The sequence below is a fragment of the Mesoplodon mirus genome, assembly GCF_964341445.2.
Source record: "Mesoplodon mirus genome assembly, chromosome: 7".
NCBI classification, from domain to species: Eukaryota; Metazoa; Chordata; class Mammalia; order Artiodactyla; family Ziphiidae; genus Mesoplodon; species Mesoplodon mirus.
Window position 1 is genome coordinate 63,194,359 of NC_138983.1, and position 18,078 is coordinate 63,212,436.

General features: G+C 45.7%; 1 protein-coding gene across 1 annotated transcript; it reads left to right on the top strand.

Annotated features, from left to right (window-relative positions):
* The first annotated feature begins 5,743 nt into the window (after positions 1-5,743).
* Positions 5,744-8,054, top strand: ADM (adrenomedullin). The gene is made up of 4 exons (XM_082627789.1): positions 5,744-5,930; positions 6,346-6,464; positions 6,617-6,766; positions 6,973-8,054. Exons 2-4 carry the CDS (start codon positions 6,367-6,369, stop codon positions 7,286-7,288), a joined length of 564 nt encoding a protein of 187 aa, XP_082483915.1. The 5' UTR covers positions 5,744-5,930; positions 6,346-6,366; the 3' UTR covers positions 7,289-8,054.
* Positions 8,055-18,078: the final 10,024 nt, after the last annotated feature.

Sequence of the window (18,078 nt, forward strand, 5' to 3'; positions counted from 1 at the left end):
AATTGAATTCTGACACTCACGTAAAGTATCCCTGACATTAGCAGTATAGATAGGTGCTGTGAGAGGTTGCAGACTGTTTTTACTTAGATTGCATGTCTATCTGGTGAGTGGGACTGGCTATGTTATGTGCAGAGGCCAAAGCAAAATGAAAATAAAGGATCCTCTCTGTTCAAAAATTATTAAGAATTTCAAAACAGCAACAAGCAGAGCATGAAACAAAGTGTGGGGTCCTGTGTGACTGAACAGGGTGCACATCCATGAAGCCAGCTCTGTTGGTGAAGTTTAGAGTGGAGTGTGTGTGTGTGTGTGTGTGTGGTGGACTAATTGAGATTATGGTAGGACTAGGCCCTCTCCGATCTCTCCAGGGCAGCGGTCCCCAACCCTTTTGGCACCAGAGACCAGCTTTGTGGAAGAGAATTTTTCCACGGACGAGGGTGGGGGGATGGTTTTGGGATGAGTCAAGCACATTCTATTTATTGTGCACTTTATTTCTAGTATTATTATTACACTGTAATATATAATGAAATAATTATACAACTCAAGATAATGCTGACAGGAGGTGGAGCTCAGGTAGTAAAGCAAGAGATGGGGAGTGGCTGTAAAGACAGATGAAGGTTCTCTCGCTTGCGTGCTGCTCACCTCCTGCTGTGTGGCCCGGTTCCTAACAGGCCACGGACAGGTACTGGCCCATGGCCCGGGGGTTGGGGACCCCTGCTCCAGGGCACCACCACTGCACTGCTCCCCTTCTTGCTCCTCCCTAATCCAGTCATCACATTCAATGGCCACAATGATCTTTTAAATAAATGTGTATCAGATCATGTCTCTCCCATCTTCAAACCTGTCAAGCTTCCCAAATCGCTATGAATAAAGTGCAAAATCTTCATCATATCTCAAAGGGTCCTATTTACTCTAACCTTGATGACCTCCTTAATCTCATTTCATGCCTCTCTTCTCCCTCACTCAGTGCATTTCAACCACACTGGCCTCCTTTTTTCTTCCCTAGTGTTCCAAGCTCTTTCTCATCTCTAAGCATTTGCCTATGCTCTTCCTTATATTTGGAACGTTAGGTCCCCCTAATCTTGCTTTTCCTTCAGAACACTTACCACAATCTGTAATTGTGTATTTATTCCTATGAGGATTTGTTTATGTTTGGCTACCCTACCACGCTGTAAGCTCACTGAGGGCAAGAATGATGCTTGCGTTGTTGATTATTGTATGCCCAGCATTTAGCACAGAGTTAGGCATATAATACATGCTTGGTAAATGTTTGTTGAAGGAATGAATGAACATTCAACTCATGTAGGCCCATACATTAGAATTGCCTCATTCCTACAGTTCTAATCTGATAGTACAGTATCCCCACCTGGAGGCAGGTAGCATGATGGTTGCTCTCATTGACACCATTCTCATTGTCTAGGGATAACCCCAAATGGTCGAATCATCTCTTTTATTTTTTTTTATTTTTTATTTTTTTTTCCTTTTTGCGGTATGCGGGCCTCTCACTGTTGTGGCCTCTCCCGTTGCGGAGCACAGGCCCCGGATGCGCAGGCCCAGCGGCCATGGCTCACGGGCCCAGCCGCTCCGCGGCATGTGGGATCCTCCCAGACCGGGGCACGAACCCGTATCCCCTGCATCGGCAGGCGGACTCTCAACCACTGCGCCACCAGGGAGGCCCCGAATCATCTCTTTTATACTCCATTTATTAATGCCATTCATTGGGCCATCAGTAGAAATTTCTCTTGAAGTCATTTCACCTCATTCTGTTATAGCTGTTAGTATAAGAAGCTTCTATATGTTAACCATCTTCTCTGTGTTCTCTTTCATCTGTCCTATAGCAACTTATATTCCCTAAGCTTCAGGGAGGTTTGTCTTCTTTATCACATACAAGGACTGATTATTTCTGTCCATATGTTTTGTGCAAGAGCACAGAAATGAGGCAGCAAAAGCATTACTTTTCTTTGTGCTGATGCTCTGGAAAATTCTATGCCCTAGAAAGAGAGAGGTTAACTGCCCTCCCTGCCTCTACCACTCCAAGACAGAAATTAATGCTATAGAAACAGTGCTTTTTATTCTGTGTCAGCATTCTTTACTTGGTCAATCTCCTGAAATCGTATGCTTATTTTATACTTAAGTTGGTTTATGTACATGTGCATTTTTCTGGAAAGGATCTATATCTTATTAGCTTCTTAGAGAAGTCAGAGATTCCAAAAAAAAAAAAGTGCCCTGAGCTTTGTATCCTGCTTTACTTTTTCCTGTGACTAAATCTGAGTAGCTGATTGGCTCCTTTCTCTAAACCACTTGGTGTTATGACTCCCGGATGCTTCTTGAAACTTGTTTTCAAATGGACTTGGTAAACAAGCCCTCAGCTTAGCCGAGGCATTTTGAACCATATGAACAATAAATGCATTGTAAAATTTCCTGTTTGAAAAAAGAAGCATCAGAGGTAATTATGCAATGCACTTAGCTATTCAAGTTTAGTTATTCTTTTAAATATTATTAATATTATTTATTGTTTCTCATTTCTGTTCTTTATGACATGAGTGTGGTCACACTGGCTTTAGGGATTGTGTCCACAGTGTTAGCTGAGAAACCACCACCAAAAATTTTTTAAAACTCCTTACATTACTAAGAATAAGGTTTGGATTTAGGGCCTAAAAATAATTCAGTTGGAATGTGAAGAAGTTGAGATACCATTATACAACAAGGCTTCAGCATATTTGTATGTCTGTATATATGATGTCAGAATACACACAATTATTACAGTGCTTTGGGGGTTTATTTTTTTTAAATTCTTGGGCACAAAAGAAGTGGATCTTCATCAACCAAAATTTCTTTTCTTCTGCTTCTTTCACTTGTCTTGCCAGTGAGATTTTAAAGATGTTTCTTCCTTCACTTCCTTCCTTCCTTCCTTGTACTTTGTGTGAATCTACAATCGCTGCAACTTGAATGGATGAAACTCCACGTTTACAAATTGCCAGAAGCAGAAGTCCTTAAGTTGTTTCCTTCTATATCTGACGTTTAACCGTGAATGCATTCTAGTGATTTTTCCCCCTTTGTTAAAGTAAACGAACCTCAGGTTCCAAGGGAAAAAATAGATGCCAACATTTGGAAAACTTTATATCTTTTTTTCGACTTATACTCCACGACACTTTGGGGAACCTTCCGGCCCTTGTCGCCGACCCAAGCAAACACACACACACACTTTCGAAGATACGGGTGTTCTAGCAAAACCCCGAGCTGCCAACACAGGGCTTAAAGAATTGACGGAGTTCTCAAGCGTCAGCCCTCTAAGTGCCAGAGCTGTAAGACACACTTGGGCTGATAGCACTGTGCCAAGGCTCTCAGGTGGGAATTCCTGGCACCGCCGCTATGCTGCTGGCGTAGGCACTGGAGCCCGGCGGAGTCTCCACTTCTGGGTTGGGTTTGCTTTTTGAAGCCTCCAGCAGCTCAAAGCGAAGTCTGCACCAAGAGCTCCGTCCCCGGTCCCTTCCCCCATCCCCTCCACCCTCCCTCTCTCCTGGAACCAGGGCTCTCCTAAAGGACACAGCCGGGAGGCCACGAGGTACAGCTGAAGAGTCCTCTGTAGACCAAACCCCCCAGGGCTGGTGGGAACTGGAAGGAACGAGTCCAGACCACGGGACCTTCCCTGGCTGTGGGCCGGCGCCCAGCTGTCCTTGACCTCCCCGGCAGCCAGAGGCGCGCGCCGGGGAAATGAAAGTAAAAACCTGTCTTGGCGCGGACCCAGCTGGAAGCTGGCGACGAGTATGTCGCATCCTCAGACAAGACTGACAGACAGCCGGTCCTGGACAGGGTCGCTGCGAAGAGCGTGACTCGTAAGGGACGAACTGAAAGGAAGCATTGAGAAATGGGAGACGAGCGAGCAAAACAGAATAGTTAGTCTGGGGAGGCTCCTGGAAACAGAGCAGGCGCTCAGTAATACCTGCTGTCTGCGGTGCAGGCAGACTAGCCGCCAGACCCGGTCTACTGCGGCAACTGCCCTGAAACCAGACAGGCTGCCCGAACCCAGCCAGTGCGCTGCGCTGCACTCCTCCGACCCTCGGCGTCCCCAGCCCAACCCCGAGCCCGAGCCAGGAATCTGACCCCCCACCCTCAGCTGGAACTCAGGTCCGCTCAGGTGACCCCCTCGCAGAAGAGCCCTCAGAATAAATAACTTCGGCGCGGCCATTCCTTCCCAGGTGCAATGTCCACCGGTCAGTCCTGGGAGTGAAAAGGCGGCTGAGCCAGCAGTGCGCGGCCCAGGGCAGGCAAGGTCCTGTGCACTGGGTCTCAGAACCAGTGTGGCAGAGCAGGTAGGAAGCTGGGGGCAAGTTATAGATGGGGAAACCAGAGGGTGGGGTGCATAACTTGCCCAGGTCCACAAAGAGAATTGCCGTACGGTGAGAGTAGAAGCTGCACCACAGGGTCCCAGTGGTCCCGCGCCCTCCGCCTCTCAGTCTAGGCCCTCGGCTTCAGGACCTGCATCCAGGGAAGTGGGTGATAGGACACCAGAGGCCCTCCTGCAAGAAGTAGGGAGTCCCGCGGGGCTAAGTTCCCTCCCTAGTTTGGCCTCCCGAAGTTAAGTAAGAAAGTGAAGTCAAGAAGCAGTGATGGAAGAGCATAAACGGGTGACAAACGTGCTTGGGGGTGATTCATCATGAAAAGGCATAAATCCTTGGGCGGGGGCTAGGACTCTCCTCTCTCCCTTGACAAGATGATGGCACTAGCCTAGAAAAATCCACGCGGCGCCCCAGTCCAGTCGGCCGTGCATGCTTGCGGGGCCGAGCTAGGACACTACTGTTTACCACCGTTGGTGTGACTTTGGGCAAATGCTTACCCCTCTGAACTTTAGTTTTCTCATTTCACCAGGTAGAAAGTTGACGTTACCTTCCTTGGCTAACTCAAGGGTAGGTGTGAAGATCAAAGGAGATCAGGATGTGGCCATGCTTTGTAAACTGTAAAGGGATTAACATACGTGAAGCATTAGTGTGCTCCCTGGCAGCATCCTCACGTTTACAAGGGGTGAATGAAGGCTCCGAGGGCAGCCAGGCAAACTCTCAGGTTGTAACCTTATAAGGCATAATTGGATTAAAAGGGGAAAAAATGAAACTGTATTCTTCGTCCTAATTTTGGTTATTCCTTTATTTCCAAATAGGCATGCAAATTCTGAAACTTCAGGTAAGTCCCCTCTTCTAAATCCCAATTCTCAAATCAGCCTTGCCCCTATTGCGAAATCTTACTAGCCCATCCTCAGAACCCCGGAGTCTCGGCTAGCCCCCCTTCTCTCAGCTGTGCTCTGTGCTCTGCCCCTGAGGCTCTGCTGAAGTCTGGGGTCGCGGCCAGGTCAGGCGCCGAGCCGGCACGGGGCGCGGTCCACTCGAGGCCACAGCTCCAGAGGTCCGGAGTTCGGGTCATCCGCGTGATACCCCGCGCTGGCTCTTGCAGTTGTGTGCCAGAAGACGTTACACTCTGGGCTGCATAAGTCCTAGGTAAGGACCCCCAAGAGGTTGTACCGGCTCTGCTTCGTCCCGGCTTAAGGTCTGAACTCTGTGCCCAGTGAGTCAGGGCTGAGGCAGTTCCTGCACCAATCTCCTGGAGCTCATCTCTGAGCCCTCTAAGCATGAGGGACCCCCACCTCACCTCCGAACCCCACACCCGCAGGCAAGCAATGCGCGCGCCCGATCGCAGAGCGCGCGCCCTAGGGAGGAAAGGGAGGGCGCGAGGGCAGCCTAGGCCCCGCCCCCTGCGCTCTTATAAAGCGGAGGAACGAGAGCCGGCCACTCAGTGGTTTCTTGGTGACACTAGGCGGAACGGGTCGAACCTTGCCACCTCTGGTTTCTCACCGCAGCTTGGACGTCGGGGTTTTGCCACTGCCAGAGCGACGTCTCAGACTTAATCCTCCAAAGATCTCGACAGATCACCCCCTCAAGCAGGTAAGCACCGCGGGCCGGGCGGGTTAAAGGTGGGGAGGCTTGCCCAGGCCGGAGACTAGGAGCGCTGGGTGAGGGGTACAATCCACTTTGGAGGGTCCTCTGCCGGGTGCGTCCCACATCCCGGGCCCAGCTTGTGGACACAGCTGGAACTCCAGAGACCCAGTCCCCTCTGCTCCGTCAGCCAATCCGAGAAGTTGAACGGGGGACCTCTGGGAGCCTGGCGCGGGGCAGCGGCCTCCCCTGCGGGGCCTGTCACCCCCCTGGCGGGTGCAAATGCCGCTGGCGCCTCTCTGCGCCCCGGGGAGATAAGCGTCTGAGTCCGGCAGAGCGCGGGTTGAGCGCCCGCCTCCGTGCCCCGCCCGGCGGTGCGGCAGACCCGGGCGCTCACGCTCGGCTCCTCTTTCTCCTTCCCCAGGGTCTACGCATCGACGCCGGGATGAAGCTGGTTCCCGTCGCCCTCATGTATCTGGGCTCGCTCGCCTTCCTAGGCGCGGACACCGCACGGCTCGACGTGGCGGCAGAGTTCCGAAAGAAGTGAGTCGCAGGCAGCGCCTGCCCCAGTTCTGGTACCTGCAAGACAAGGGAAACTAACCATTGGTCCCCGAGGGGTTAGAAGTGAACAGGATCAGGGATGGGCCAAGACCTCGCCTGGACGATTGCGAATCGAGTCTATTTGTGTTGTTTAGATGGAATAAGTGGGCTCTAAGTCGTGGAAAAAGAGAACTTCGCGAGTCCAGCAGCTACCCCACAGGGCTCGCCGACGTGAAGGAAGGGCCTGCCCAGACTCTCGTTCGGCCGCAGGATGTGAAGGGCGCCTCTCGCAGCCCCCAGGCAAGGTAACTATGCGGGGCGCCGTCGCGGGGTGGGCAAGGGGAGCTCTCCTCCGTTGCCCTGGCCCTGGGGATCATCGGGGCTGTATGGCAGTTCAGATGGAGGTAGCAGTTAGCAGCTCCCTCTGGTCTTAGAATGGCTCCGTTCCCGCTGGCTGGGGCCAAAGACCTGCTTGATGGGGGTCTCATGTGGCCTTCCTTCCCTTCTCCAGCAGTCCGGACGCCGCCCGCATCCGAGTCAAGCGCTACCGCCAGAGTATGAACAACTTCCAGAGCCTGCGAAGCTTTGGCTGTCGCTTCGGGACGTGCACGGTGCAGAAGCTGGCGCACCAGATCTACCAGTTCACGGACAAGGACAAGGACGGCGTCGCCCCCAGGAGCAAGATCAGCCCCCAGGGCTACGGCCGCCGGCGCCGACGCTCCCTGCCCGAGGCCGGCCTGGGACGGACTCTGTCTTCCCAGGAGCCACAGGAGCGCGCGGCCCCGGCCTCCCGGGCTCATCAAGTGTTCGCCACCCTCAGGATTTAGGCGCCTGTGGCAGCAGCGAACAGTCGCACATGCATCCCGCCGGCTCCTCCCGGGACGGAGGACTTCCCCTAGCCGAGCCTCTCAGCCTATGGGACCCGGGCTGAGACAGCCCTGAGAGACCGAGTCCGGGAGGCACCGTCCGGCGGCGAGCCCTGGCTTTGCAGGACCCCGTCCACCTCGGAGGCAGTGTTCTCTTCAACCTAATTTGGCCCGGGTGCCCCGGGTGGGGAGGGGGTGCAGAGGAATCCAAAGGAGTGTCCTTTGCCAGGCTCACGGAGAGGAGAAACTGCGAAATAAATGCTGAGACCCCCAGGGGCAAGGGTCTGAGCCACTGCCGTGCCCGCCCACAAACTGATTTCTGACGGGGTGTCACCCCACCGGGGCGCAAGCCTCACTATTACTTGAACTTTCCAAAACCTAGAGAGGAAAAGTGCAATGTGTGTTGTATATACAGAGGTAATTATCAATATTTAAGTTTGTTGTGTCAAGATTTTTTTTGTAACTTCAAATATAGAGATATTTTTGTACGTTATATATTGTATTAAGGGCATTTTAAAGCAATTATATTGTTCCCCTCCCCTCTATTTTAATACGTGAACGTCTCAGAGAGGTGTAACGTTGTGTGCTGCGTGGAATGTGAGCGTGTGTGCGTGAAAGAGAGACTGGTTGCCTCTTGTGGAAGAAGAAAACACCATGTCTGTATAATCTATTTACATAAAATGGGTGATATGCGAAGTAGCAAACCAATAAACTGTCTCAATGCTGATTCATTCTCGGGTCACGAGTCTTGGGAGGGAGGGTGTCCCCAGTCTTGGTCCGCTTGGGAGCCCTGGGGTCCGGGAGCTTTGGGGTCCAGCCGCCTGGCGTGGGAAGGTAGGACGGCTGCGCTGGCGCGTGCTGGCTGTTCTCCGCGCTGGCTGAGCTGTCGGAGTAACGCTCTCTGGTGGGACATGCGGAGAGCGTGTCTTGCGTGGGGGTCCGGGCTTCGAGGAGATGCTCCAGGTCACAGCCTCGTGTGGCGGCCGGGCCGGTTGTGGTAGGGTGAACCCTTAGTGGGGAGGCGAGCCTGGACTCTCCCGATTACGCAACAGAGTCCCAGATTTTGTGGAGTTGCTCACGGGACCCTGCGCAAAAGCGCACCTCGGAGAGTTGGGGTGGCCTCCGAGGTCTTCCAGCTGAGGTGTGTCCCCCTGCTGCAGCGGGGCTAAAGTTAGAAGCGACTCCAGCAAGAAGTGCGAGCTCCTCCGGGAAATCCGCAGCCGGGCCAGTGACCCCAGTCCTCTCCCGGCCCAGTGCCCCAGAGAGTGGCCTGGCTCATAAGCGATACGGCGGCGCCCCCAGCCGGCCGCCTCCGACGCGCCAGAGAGCCTTCAGGCAGTACGTGCGGTTTAATAAGTCCTCCTACGTGGGAGTCAGCACACAGCCTTAATGAAAGAGGAAAGAAAAAAACAGTTTGCAGATGCCAACCAGGGCCGGCCCCCCCTAGACCTGCACGGCGGCTCCCTGTTCTGGGACCGTGACTCAGCGCCCACACGGGGCGCAGCGTGCAGCTGCTGACGGGAGGCGGGCTGGACGGACGTGCCGCCGGAACCGTGCGCCTGCGACGGCCTGAGACCTTCATTGTTCCGCCTCCCCTTGCCGCTCTCCTCTTCCTTCCTCCTTCCCAAGCCTTTTTCATTTTTTTCTCCATTTCTCTCCAGTCTTCCTCTCTCTCCCTTCTTTCTTCCTTCCTCCCCTTTGCTTAAATTTATACCTTATCATCTTAGACCGTTGACCCCCAGTTCTGGTGATAGAAGCCAGACACTAAGCCCCAGTGAGTGACTAGAAGGGCAGGGGACGTGAAAACAGTTAGGACAGAAGAAGAGGATAAGGGAAGGCACCCTGCTATTGATGTCTCTACCCTATTTGTCTCAACCAGTATCCTGAAGACCCAGGATGGAGTGCTACTGCTTGTCCTTTCCAGAAAGACTCCCTGGCCTTTACACTTCAAAGCATGACTGAAATGTTGGTGCTTCTAGGTGATCTTAGAAACCTTCCTGGTGAAGAAAATCTGAGGGTGAGTTTGGATAACGGAAATGTTTCCAGGGCAGCGGACCTTCTCCTGGGACTTTTGGATCAATCGCATTCCACAAGGTCCCTTCTGAGGGCCTAGAATAGTTCCTTTCAGAAAAAGCCTCCATGACACTGAAAGGGGTCATAGGTCTGGGGTCCAGAGAAAACCTGCTCCTGAAGCAGTTTCAGTTTCAAAGAAAGTAGATCCTAGTACATGAAATTTCCTTAAGACCATCTGAGGCCTCAGTTTTGAGCACCTGGCTATTGACAGTGTCAATTTTCATACAGTTCATTGTCCTATTTGATCTTAACAATTTAGTGAGGTTCATCAGAATTCAAGGGGTTACAAAAGTAGCAAAAGACCATGCTTTCCTTAAGGTCCTTCTAGTAAATATTCACTTAGCGGGAGATCTGTGCCAGGCACTGCGCAAGGTACAGGGGATGTAAGAATGAAAGAGTGACTAAAAAATCCAGTTTTGGAATTCCCATGCCCGTGAGTGGTTCTGGGTGGTCTGAAGGGGCTACAAAAACCAGAGAGCTGCAAACACTTAAGCCTTGCAGACAGTTGCTTGGGATTAAATACTCACCCTTTTCCTTGAGCCAAGGTTTGTCCAATAGCCACAGAGCCCTTCAGCCAAACCTCACCCTGGCAGAGTTTCAACCAGCAGACAAAGCTGCCAAAGTCAGGTTGGGCACTAGCTTAGGGCTATTCCGAGCAGGGAACAGGCATTTGCCTTCTGCCCAGGGAGTCTTATGACTCCCTTCAGGGAATCTAAGGCAAGTGAAGGAGATGGTTCAGCTCTGAGATGAAGAGGCAGCTGCTCAGCTGGAGTCCTTCCCAACTAAAAAATCTGTGATTGGAGACATGTCTGAAGACACAGGAGACCCTCCTAACACCAGTCTGGTACAAGTTCAGAATTGACTGAAGGTCACCATCAAACCCTGAGGACCTTCTCTGTGAGCCATTCAACCTTCCTTCTGGTTTCTTTTTCATAAGGTGTCAAAGCCTGTCAGGATAAGGTCTCTTGATGCCAAGAACACATCATTTATCAACAGTGGTGAGTCATTTGTGGCTGATCCGACCTGTCGACGGCTGAGGAGTAGTCGCAGCTTTTATCTGTAGCTACTGTTGCTGGCTGTGGGAATGGTACCATCCATTTGTAATCAAACACAACGTACCAAGCAATTTCTTGAAATGCCCACACCTTGGCTGAACAGCTAAGCGTGGAAGGGAGTGATGGGGAGGAATGGAAACGGCTTCTTTTTTTTAGCACCTTCTTTGTATTAGACATTCTCCTAGCCACTTTATATAGCTTAGCTCATTTAATTCTTACAGCAGCCTTGTGGAGTAGGTGTTATTATCTCTGTTCTGTCTGTGGATAAAGAAATTGAACCTCAGAGACATCAAGTAACTTAGCCCAGGTCACACAGTGAGTAATCAGGGCTGGAGTCTGGATTTGCACTCAAGTGGCACAGGCTATTTTGATGCTATGAAGACACAGAGAGTAAGATGGAATAATTTTAACATTTGGATTCTCAAGCCAGATGTCCCCAGATATCCTCTAATATGAGGATGGCTTGGGTAGGTGATTTACACCTGTGGTTCTGAAGGATTTACACGAGACTGGTAGGACTGGAAACCAGAACTGCTTCAGCAGTATGCTTAGTGAGTGCAAAATAAATAAATGGAGTGAGTTTTTAAATTCTTGGACCTGGTTTGAAGTGGGGATTATAATCAGAAATAGTCTTTTTTTCTCCCTGAGCTAAGCCACTGACCTCTTTGGTTTTTGTTGCCAAATATAGTTAGAACATACACCTGAAGGCCTCAAAAGCTGGCTTCTGAGGGGTAGGCCTTCTGAGCTATTCCTGGCCAAACCCAGTCCCACACTGCAGGTCTTGAGTCGCCTGGAAGGACACCTGTGTCTATAAAGCTGCAAATAGAGTTTCCACCCTTAGGTGGAACCTTTGTCTTTGTCAACTGCTGCCCAAGCCGTCTTTTCAGAGGCTACATGAGCTGACAGGGTTATGAGTGCTGCCCCTCCTTTCCCCAGTGGGGACTCCAAGGGCCTTGTTATCCTGGCTTCCACAGAGGTTTATGCCAAAGCCTGATTGGAGGCTTGGTCTTCATTTGCATGGGAAGAAGGGTGAGGCTAGATAGCTATTTGGTGGTCCCACTGGTCTTGTTTCAGAGTTATTTTGGAACATTCTGGAAAAATAATAAAATGACTGTGACCACACAAGCAGCTGAATTTAGTAGGTTATTGTATTTTATCCAAAAGCAGGAAGGTAGTTCTGAGTGTTAAGATGAGTTTTTGAGACTTAATAAATGCATTTTACTTATTATACAATATTTATCCAGTATAGAAAAAAAGAAAAGTTTTTCCTTTTATACCACTCCCGGAGAGACAACTAACCATTATTTTAGAGTTTACCTTTGTAGACATTTTTACATATTATACATACACACTTTAAAAAATTGAACTCAACTGCAGAGAGCTGAATTAAGCATACTTCTCAGTTTAAGTTGTTATTATTGGTCTGTGCAAGCCTTCTCTCTTGTTTTCCTTACTTTATTTTTTCTCCTTTAATTCCCATTCCCCTTCCCATCTCCTCCATAGGAACTGTCTTCAACCTGTTTGATATCTGTACTTATTACATGTATATAATCCTGTAAAATCTGTTTTGTTGTTTTGTGACTATGTGTTTTTAACATACAAATATATTGTGTTAAAATTTTTCCTGCTTTTCTCACTGAACACTTAAAAAAATAATTATCCAAGTAGATTGTTTCTTCTCATAGCTGCACATTATGGAGTAATAATGCATCTACCACATTTAACTTCTCGCCTCTTAATGAGGGACGCTTGGTTGGCCTCCAGCACCTATTTGCCACGAATAATGTATAGATGAACATCCTGTTTCATGTTCTCTTGTGGATCTGAATGAGAATTTCTTGAGGTTATATATCCAGAAATGGCATCCAAAAGCTTCTACAGACACTGCTAAGTTTTGTGAGATTAGTCTCCAGAATGCCTGTACCAGTGTGTATTCCCACCAGCAGTGCATGAGAGTTCCCCGTCTCCCTGTGTCCTTGCCGACCTCTGTATGGATTCATGTTTGCCATCCTAAAGAGTATAAAGTAATATGGCACTATTGTTTTAACTTCCATTACTGATTACTACTGAATTTTAGCACATCTTCATTTATTTACTGGTCATTTGGACTTGCCCTAATGGGCCACACAAATTTTAAAAAGTGGGATCAGGTTGGTCTCTAACCTGATTTTTTTTTTTTTTTTACTCATCAGTATATTCGTGGCATGTTTTCATGTCAGTAAATAAATCTGTACAATATCATTTTTATTACCTGCATGATATTTCATAATATGAAATTATCCTAATTTGTTTAACCATTCCTCTGTTATTGGACATTAAACTTCTCCCCACCCCCTACAATTTTGCCATGAAAAATTCCTGAATAAACATCCCTGTGTATTCATCTTAGGGTAATTTTATGAATTGTTTTAAAGATAAATTCTTAGAAGTAAAATTATTGAGACCATTTTCTCACTCCACATGCAAAAATAAACTCAAAATGTATTAAAGACTTAAATGTAAGCTCTGAAACCATAAAACTTCTAGAAGAAAACATAGGCAGGGTGTTCTTTGATGTTGGTCTTAGCAAAATTTTTTTGGATCTGTCTCCTCAGGCAAGGGCAGCAAAAGCAAAAATAAACAAGTGGGACCACATCAAACTAAAAAGCTTTTGGACAGCAAAGGAAACGATCAACATAAAAAAAGGCAGCCTACTGAATGGGAGAAGATATTTGCAAATTATACATCTGATAAAGGGTTAATATCCAAAATATATGAAGAACTCATACAACTCAATATCAAAAAAACAGTCTGATTAAAAAAATAGCAGAGGACCTGAATAGGTATTTTTCCAAAGAAGATATCATTTCCAAAGATGGCCACTAAGCGCATTGAAAAGATATCCAACAGCACTCATCATCAGGGAAATGAAAATCAAAACCACAATGAGATATCACCTCACATAGGTCAGAATGGCTATCATCAAAAAGACAAGAAATAAGTGTTGGAGACGATGTAGAGAAAAGGGAATCCTTTTCACTGTTGGTGGGAATGTAAATTGGTACAGCCACTATGGAAAACAGTATGGAAGTTCCTCAAAAACATTAAAATGGAGCTACCAGACAATTCAACAATTCCACTCCTGGGTATTTATTTGAAGAAAACAAAAGCACTAATTTGAAAAGATATATGCACCCCTATGTTCATTGCAGCATTATTTACAATAGCCAAGATATGGAAGAAATCTAAGTGTCCATACAGTTGAATGGGTAAGGAAGATGTGAGAATATATATATATATATATATATATATATATATATATATATATATACCCCATCACAATATTCCATTGTATATACAATGGAATATATATACAATGGAATATTATTCAGCCACAAATAAGAATGAAATCTTGCCTTTTGCAACAACATGGATGGACCTAGAGGGTATTATGCTAAGTAAAATAAATCAGACAGAGAAAGACAAATACTGTATGTTTTTACTTACAGGTAGAATCTAAAAAACAAAACAAACAAATAAATATAACAAAACCGAAACAGACAGATACAGAGAACAAACTAGTGGTTTCCAGAGGGGAGGGAGATGGGGAGATAGGTAAAATAGGTGAAGGGGATTAAGAGGTACAAACTACCAGTTATAAAATAAATCACAGAGATATAATGCACAACACAGGGAATATAGTCAATAATATTGTGATAACTTTGCATGATCTATAAAAATCACTATTTGTACACCTGAAACTAATATAGTATTGTAAGTCAACTATATTTCAATTAAAAAAACAAGTAAACTTATTGAGCCAATAAGTATGTACTTTTTTGTTAAATATTTGACACATATTGCCAATTTGACCTCTGGAATGATCTGTTTTTACTTCTACTAACAGTCTATAAATGTCAATTTCCTATATTCTTAGAAACACTGAGCACTATACTTCTTTTTTAATACTGTGTCATTTGATAGGTAAAAATGATATTTCTTATTAGAAAGTTTTATTCTATTCCTATGTTTCTAGACTGCATTATATATATTAATAATTCTAAACATATTTAGTTTGTAGTTTCATTCTAATAACTCTATAATCTTTATCAGCTGACTCTTAGTCATCATGATTTGTTTCCTCCTATTTCTGTAATTTTGGGTTCTGAGCTCATCTTATTAAAACTTAATCTATGGTGATTCTGGGTTGAGGTGAATTGCTCCAGAGAGTTTTGTGTTTGCTTTTTCTTATTGCCCCAGAGTTATTACCAACCTGGGACCATTTTTAATACTAATTTCTTGATTCAGTGTTTCTAAACCATGCACCTGTGCATTTGTGCTGGAGAAGTGGGGTGTAGCCTTTGGAGGATCCTGGATTTACCTGAGTGTCTCAATTCCTTTTCTTCTGTCCCTAAGCAAGTCTCTCTATTACCAGGGAGAGGAAAGCCCTCCCCAAAGTCCAGGAAACTACTTTTCAGTTAAAGCTCTCCATTCTGGTTTTTAGTTACTTTGGTTTGGTCTCCTGTGGATTTTCTGTATTTTCATGGGGGTTCAGTTATCCATTTAAAAGGACGTTAAGTATACTTTGCTTAGCATTCTAGATGCTTTATAGTAGCTGAATTTTCAGCTTATCTAGTCTGCAATTATCACCAGAAATAGGAGTCATTATCAACTATTCTCATTATTACTTCAACTTACAATATTTCTTTGATCAATAGTAGATGAAATATTTCTCATATCTTTATGATAATTTATATGTCCTCATATATATTGTTTTATTGTTGTTGATCTTTTTATTCTATTGGAGTGTTTGTCTTTTTTTATTGATTTGAAATTCTACTTAATGATTAAGAATATTAAAGTTTTGTCACATACACACATTCCTTTTTTTCCTTTTTGTGAAGTGTGATTTATTTTTTGCCCTATAAAACTTTAGATATTTATATAATCAAAGATACTAATTTTTCTGCCTTTGTTGGCTTGCTTAGGAAGTCCTTCTCTGTCTTAATATTTTAGAATATTCATCAATTTTTCTATTACTCTTCTGATTTCATTTTGTACTTTAAACATTTTAATGCAACTGGAATTTATTTTGGTATATGATATGAAGTAGAGATTTAACTTTATATTTTTCTCCCAAATAGTTAGCAGTTGTCTAACACATATACTAAGTAACACGCATTTTCTGCAGTACTTCAGAGGTTTCCTTCATCATATACTACAGAGGTTTTCAAACTGTGTCCTATAGAGCCACAGGGTTTCCCTGAGTTACTTCTGCAGATTCCTGGGGAGACAAGGAGGAAGAAAAAGTAGACTCTCTAGCCTCAAGTGGAGCAGTTCTACTCTTTTTTGTTTTATATGTTGGGGTCCCATGTCAGAGTTTATTTGAAGAAAGAATTCATTCCCTCGCTGTCCAGTGGTTAACACTGCTTGCTCCCAATGCAGGGGACCCGGGTTCCATCCCTGGTCAGGGAACTAGATCCTGCATGCCACAACTTAAGATCCCGTGTGTTGCAACTAAGACCTGGTGCAGCCAAATAAACAAAACAAAACAACAACAATAAAAACTTTAGAAAAAAAAAGAATTCATCTGCCTGCAAATCAGTAATACAATAAATCTTTTTAAAAATTTCTTTTATTTTTTTATTTTTTAAATTAATTTTTATTGGGGTATAGTGGATTTACAATGTTGTGTTAGTTTCTGCTGTACAGAAAAGTGAATCAATTATACATATACATATATCCACTCTTTTTTAGATTCTATTCCCATAGAGGTCATTACAGAGTACTGAGTAGAGTTCCCTTTGCTGTACAGTAGGTTCTTATTAGTTATCTATTTTATATATAGTAGTGTGTATATGTCAATTCTAATCTCCCAGTTTATCCCTCCCCCCTGCAATAAATCTTAAACACTAAATATTTGAATTTCTTTCTGGCCCTTTTATCCTCTTCCATTCTCAGTCTGTCTTTTCCTGTACCAGGTTAACAATTCTACAAATTAATATAAAACTTTTCAAATTTACACAAAAATTAGAGATAATAACATAATGAACTCCCATATACCTATTGTTAAAATCAACAATTATCAAGATTTTCTCACACTTAATTCATCTATCCCTTTTTCTTTTCTGTTTGTTTCTTTCCAGAGTGTTTGGTTTTCCCTGCCCTTTATTCCTCTCCCTCCTTCCCTCCCTCCCTCCCTTCCTTCCTTCCTTCTTCCTTCCTTCCTTCCTTCCTTTTTCTCTTCTCTTTTCCCCAGACATCATATCATTTCACTCACACACAATTCAGTATGCATCTGTTAAGAAAAAAGGAATGAAAAAAGAATGTTTTCTTACATAACCAAAGCTATTGTTACACTTAACGTTAACAATAATTTTGTCGTATCCTCTCATACCCAGTCCATAATCAAATTTGCCTTATTGTCTTGGAAATGTCTTTCAACAGTGGTTAGTTCAAAACAGACTCCAAACAAGATTGTTGTATATCTAAGTTTTCTTTTAATCTAGAGCAATCCACCCCCCTTTTATTTTCATGCCATTGACTTGTTGAAGAAAACAAGGTTTTAATAATTGTCACTTAGAACTTTTATTATCAAGATAAATCTTGATTCTCCACTTCACTCTCCCTGTGTAGAGTCAGCCAGAACATCCTGACCTGCTCACTTGTCAGGGTGGGGTCAGGGTGGGGGACTGGAGTGACCAATGTCGCAGTATTTCTTACACAGAGAGAGTATCTTGAAAGGTTAATCTTTGTGCTTTTCTTTGCTACACTTTTTCCACTTGACCTTTCCCCTAGTAAATCAGAGGCATTGCTCAAGGAGAATTAGGATTGGTAAAACCGGAATGTGAAGAGAAAGAAAGAGTCGGAATAAAGCAGTCAATGTTCAATTTTCTGACTTTTAAAATAGCCTCTTGAAGCCCACGTCAAAAACAATAGTTTTGAAAGCCAAAGCCTTTTATTTGCAGAGTACCAGGTTTTGTAGAGAGAAGAAAAGGCCCTTGAGAATCAAAAGGGAAGGCCCGGAAGCATGAGGGATTGACTTTGCCCTAAACATGTTGGAAAGAGTCTAGAAGGAGAACCTGACTAAGCCTCTTCACCCCAGCATTCTCTGGGCTGCGGGAGAGCAAGGACTTAGGAGGTTGGAGGGAGGGCTGGGGGAAGAGTCCCACCAAGAGGAGGACAGCATCATGGAGAGACTGCAGATTGGCCTCAGGAAGCCTTTGGAGGCTGATCAATGCCTGGAGCCCATCTGCCATTTGAGTGAGTCCCACGGTTGCTGAGTCGAAGGGCCATGTTAGCTGTTCTTCTCACCACTGCCAAGGATCTTTCATCACCAACAGCCAGAGGGTCCAGCAGAAATGACACTTGTCTGTGTCCAGAGTAATTTTTGAGCCCCATCCAGATTGCTCTGAGTGGCAGAGGACACTAATAAGCCACCTCCAACTTCTTAGATCAAAGGGCAGGGCACTTTACACCAAAGGAGTGGTGAGCTGGAGGGAGGGCCACCAACCTCTGTATTTGCGCAGGACTGGACCCTGCAGGACATTCACAGTCACAAATGGGTCAGGATTTCCCAGCCTAGTTGTACTCTTGTGTTCTAGCCTAGTTTTTGGTCTCAATTTGATGGGTTTGTTCTGCTAG

Coding starts and splice junctions, on each gene's coding strand:
- ADM (XM_082627789.1), top strand. CDS start 6,367: ATGAAGCTGGTTCCCGTCGCCCTCATGTATCTGGGCTCGCTCGCCTTC. Junction 6,465..6,616: donor GCGGCAGAGTTCCGAAAGAA/GTGAGTCGCAGG, acceptor TGTGTTGTTTAG/ATGGAATAAGTGGGCTCTAA. Junction 6,767..6,972: donor TCTCGCAGCCCCCAGGCAAG/GTAACTATGCGG, acceptor TCCCTTCTCCAG/CAGTCCGGACGCCGCCCGCA.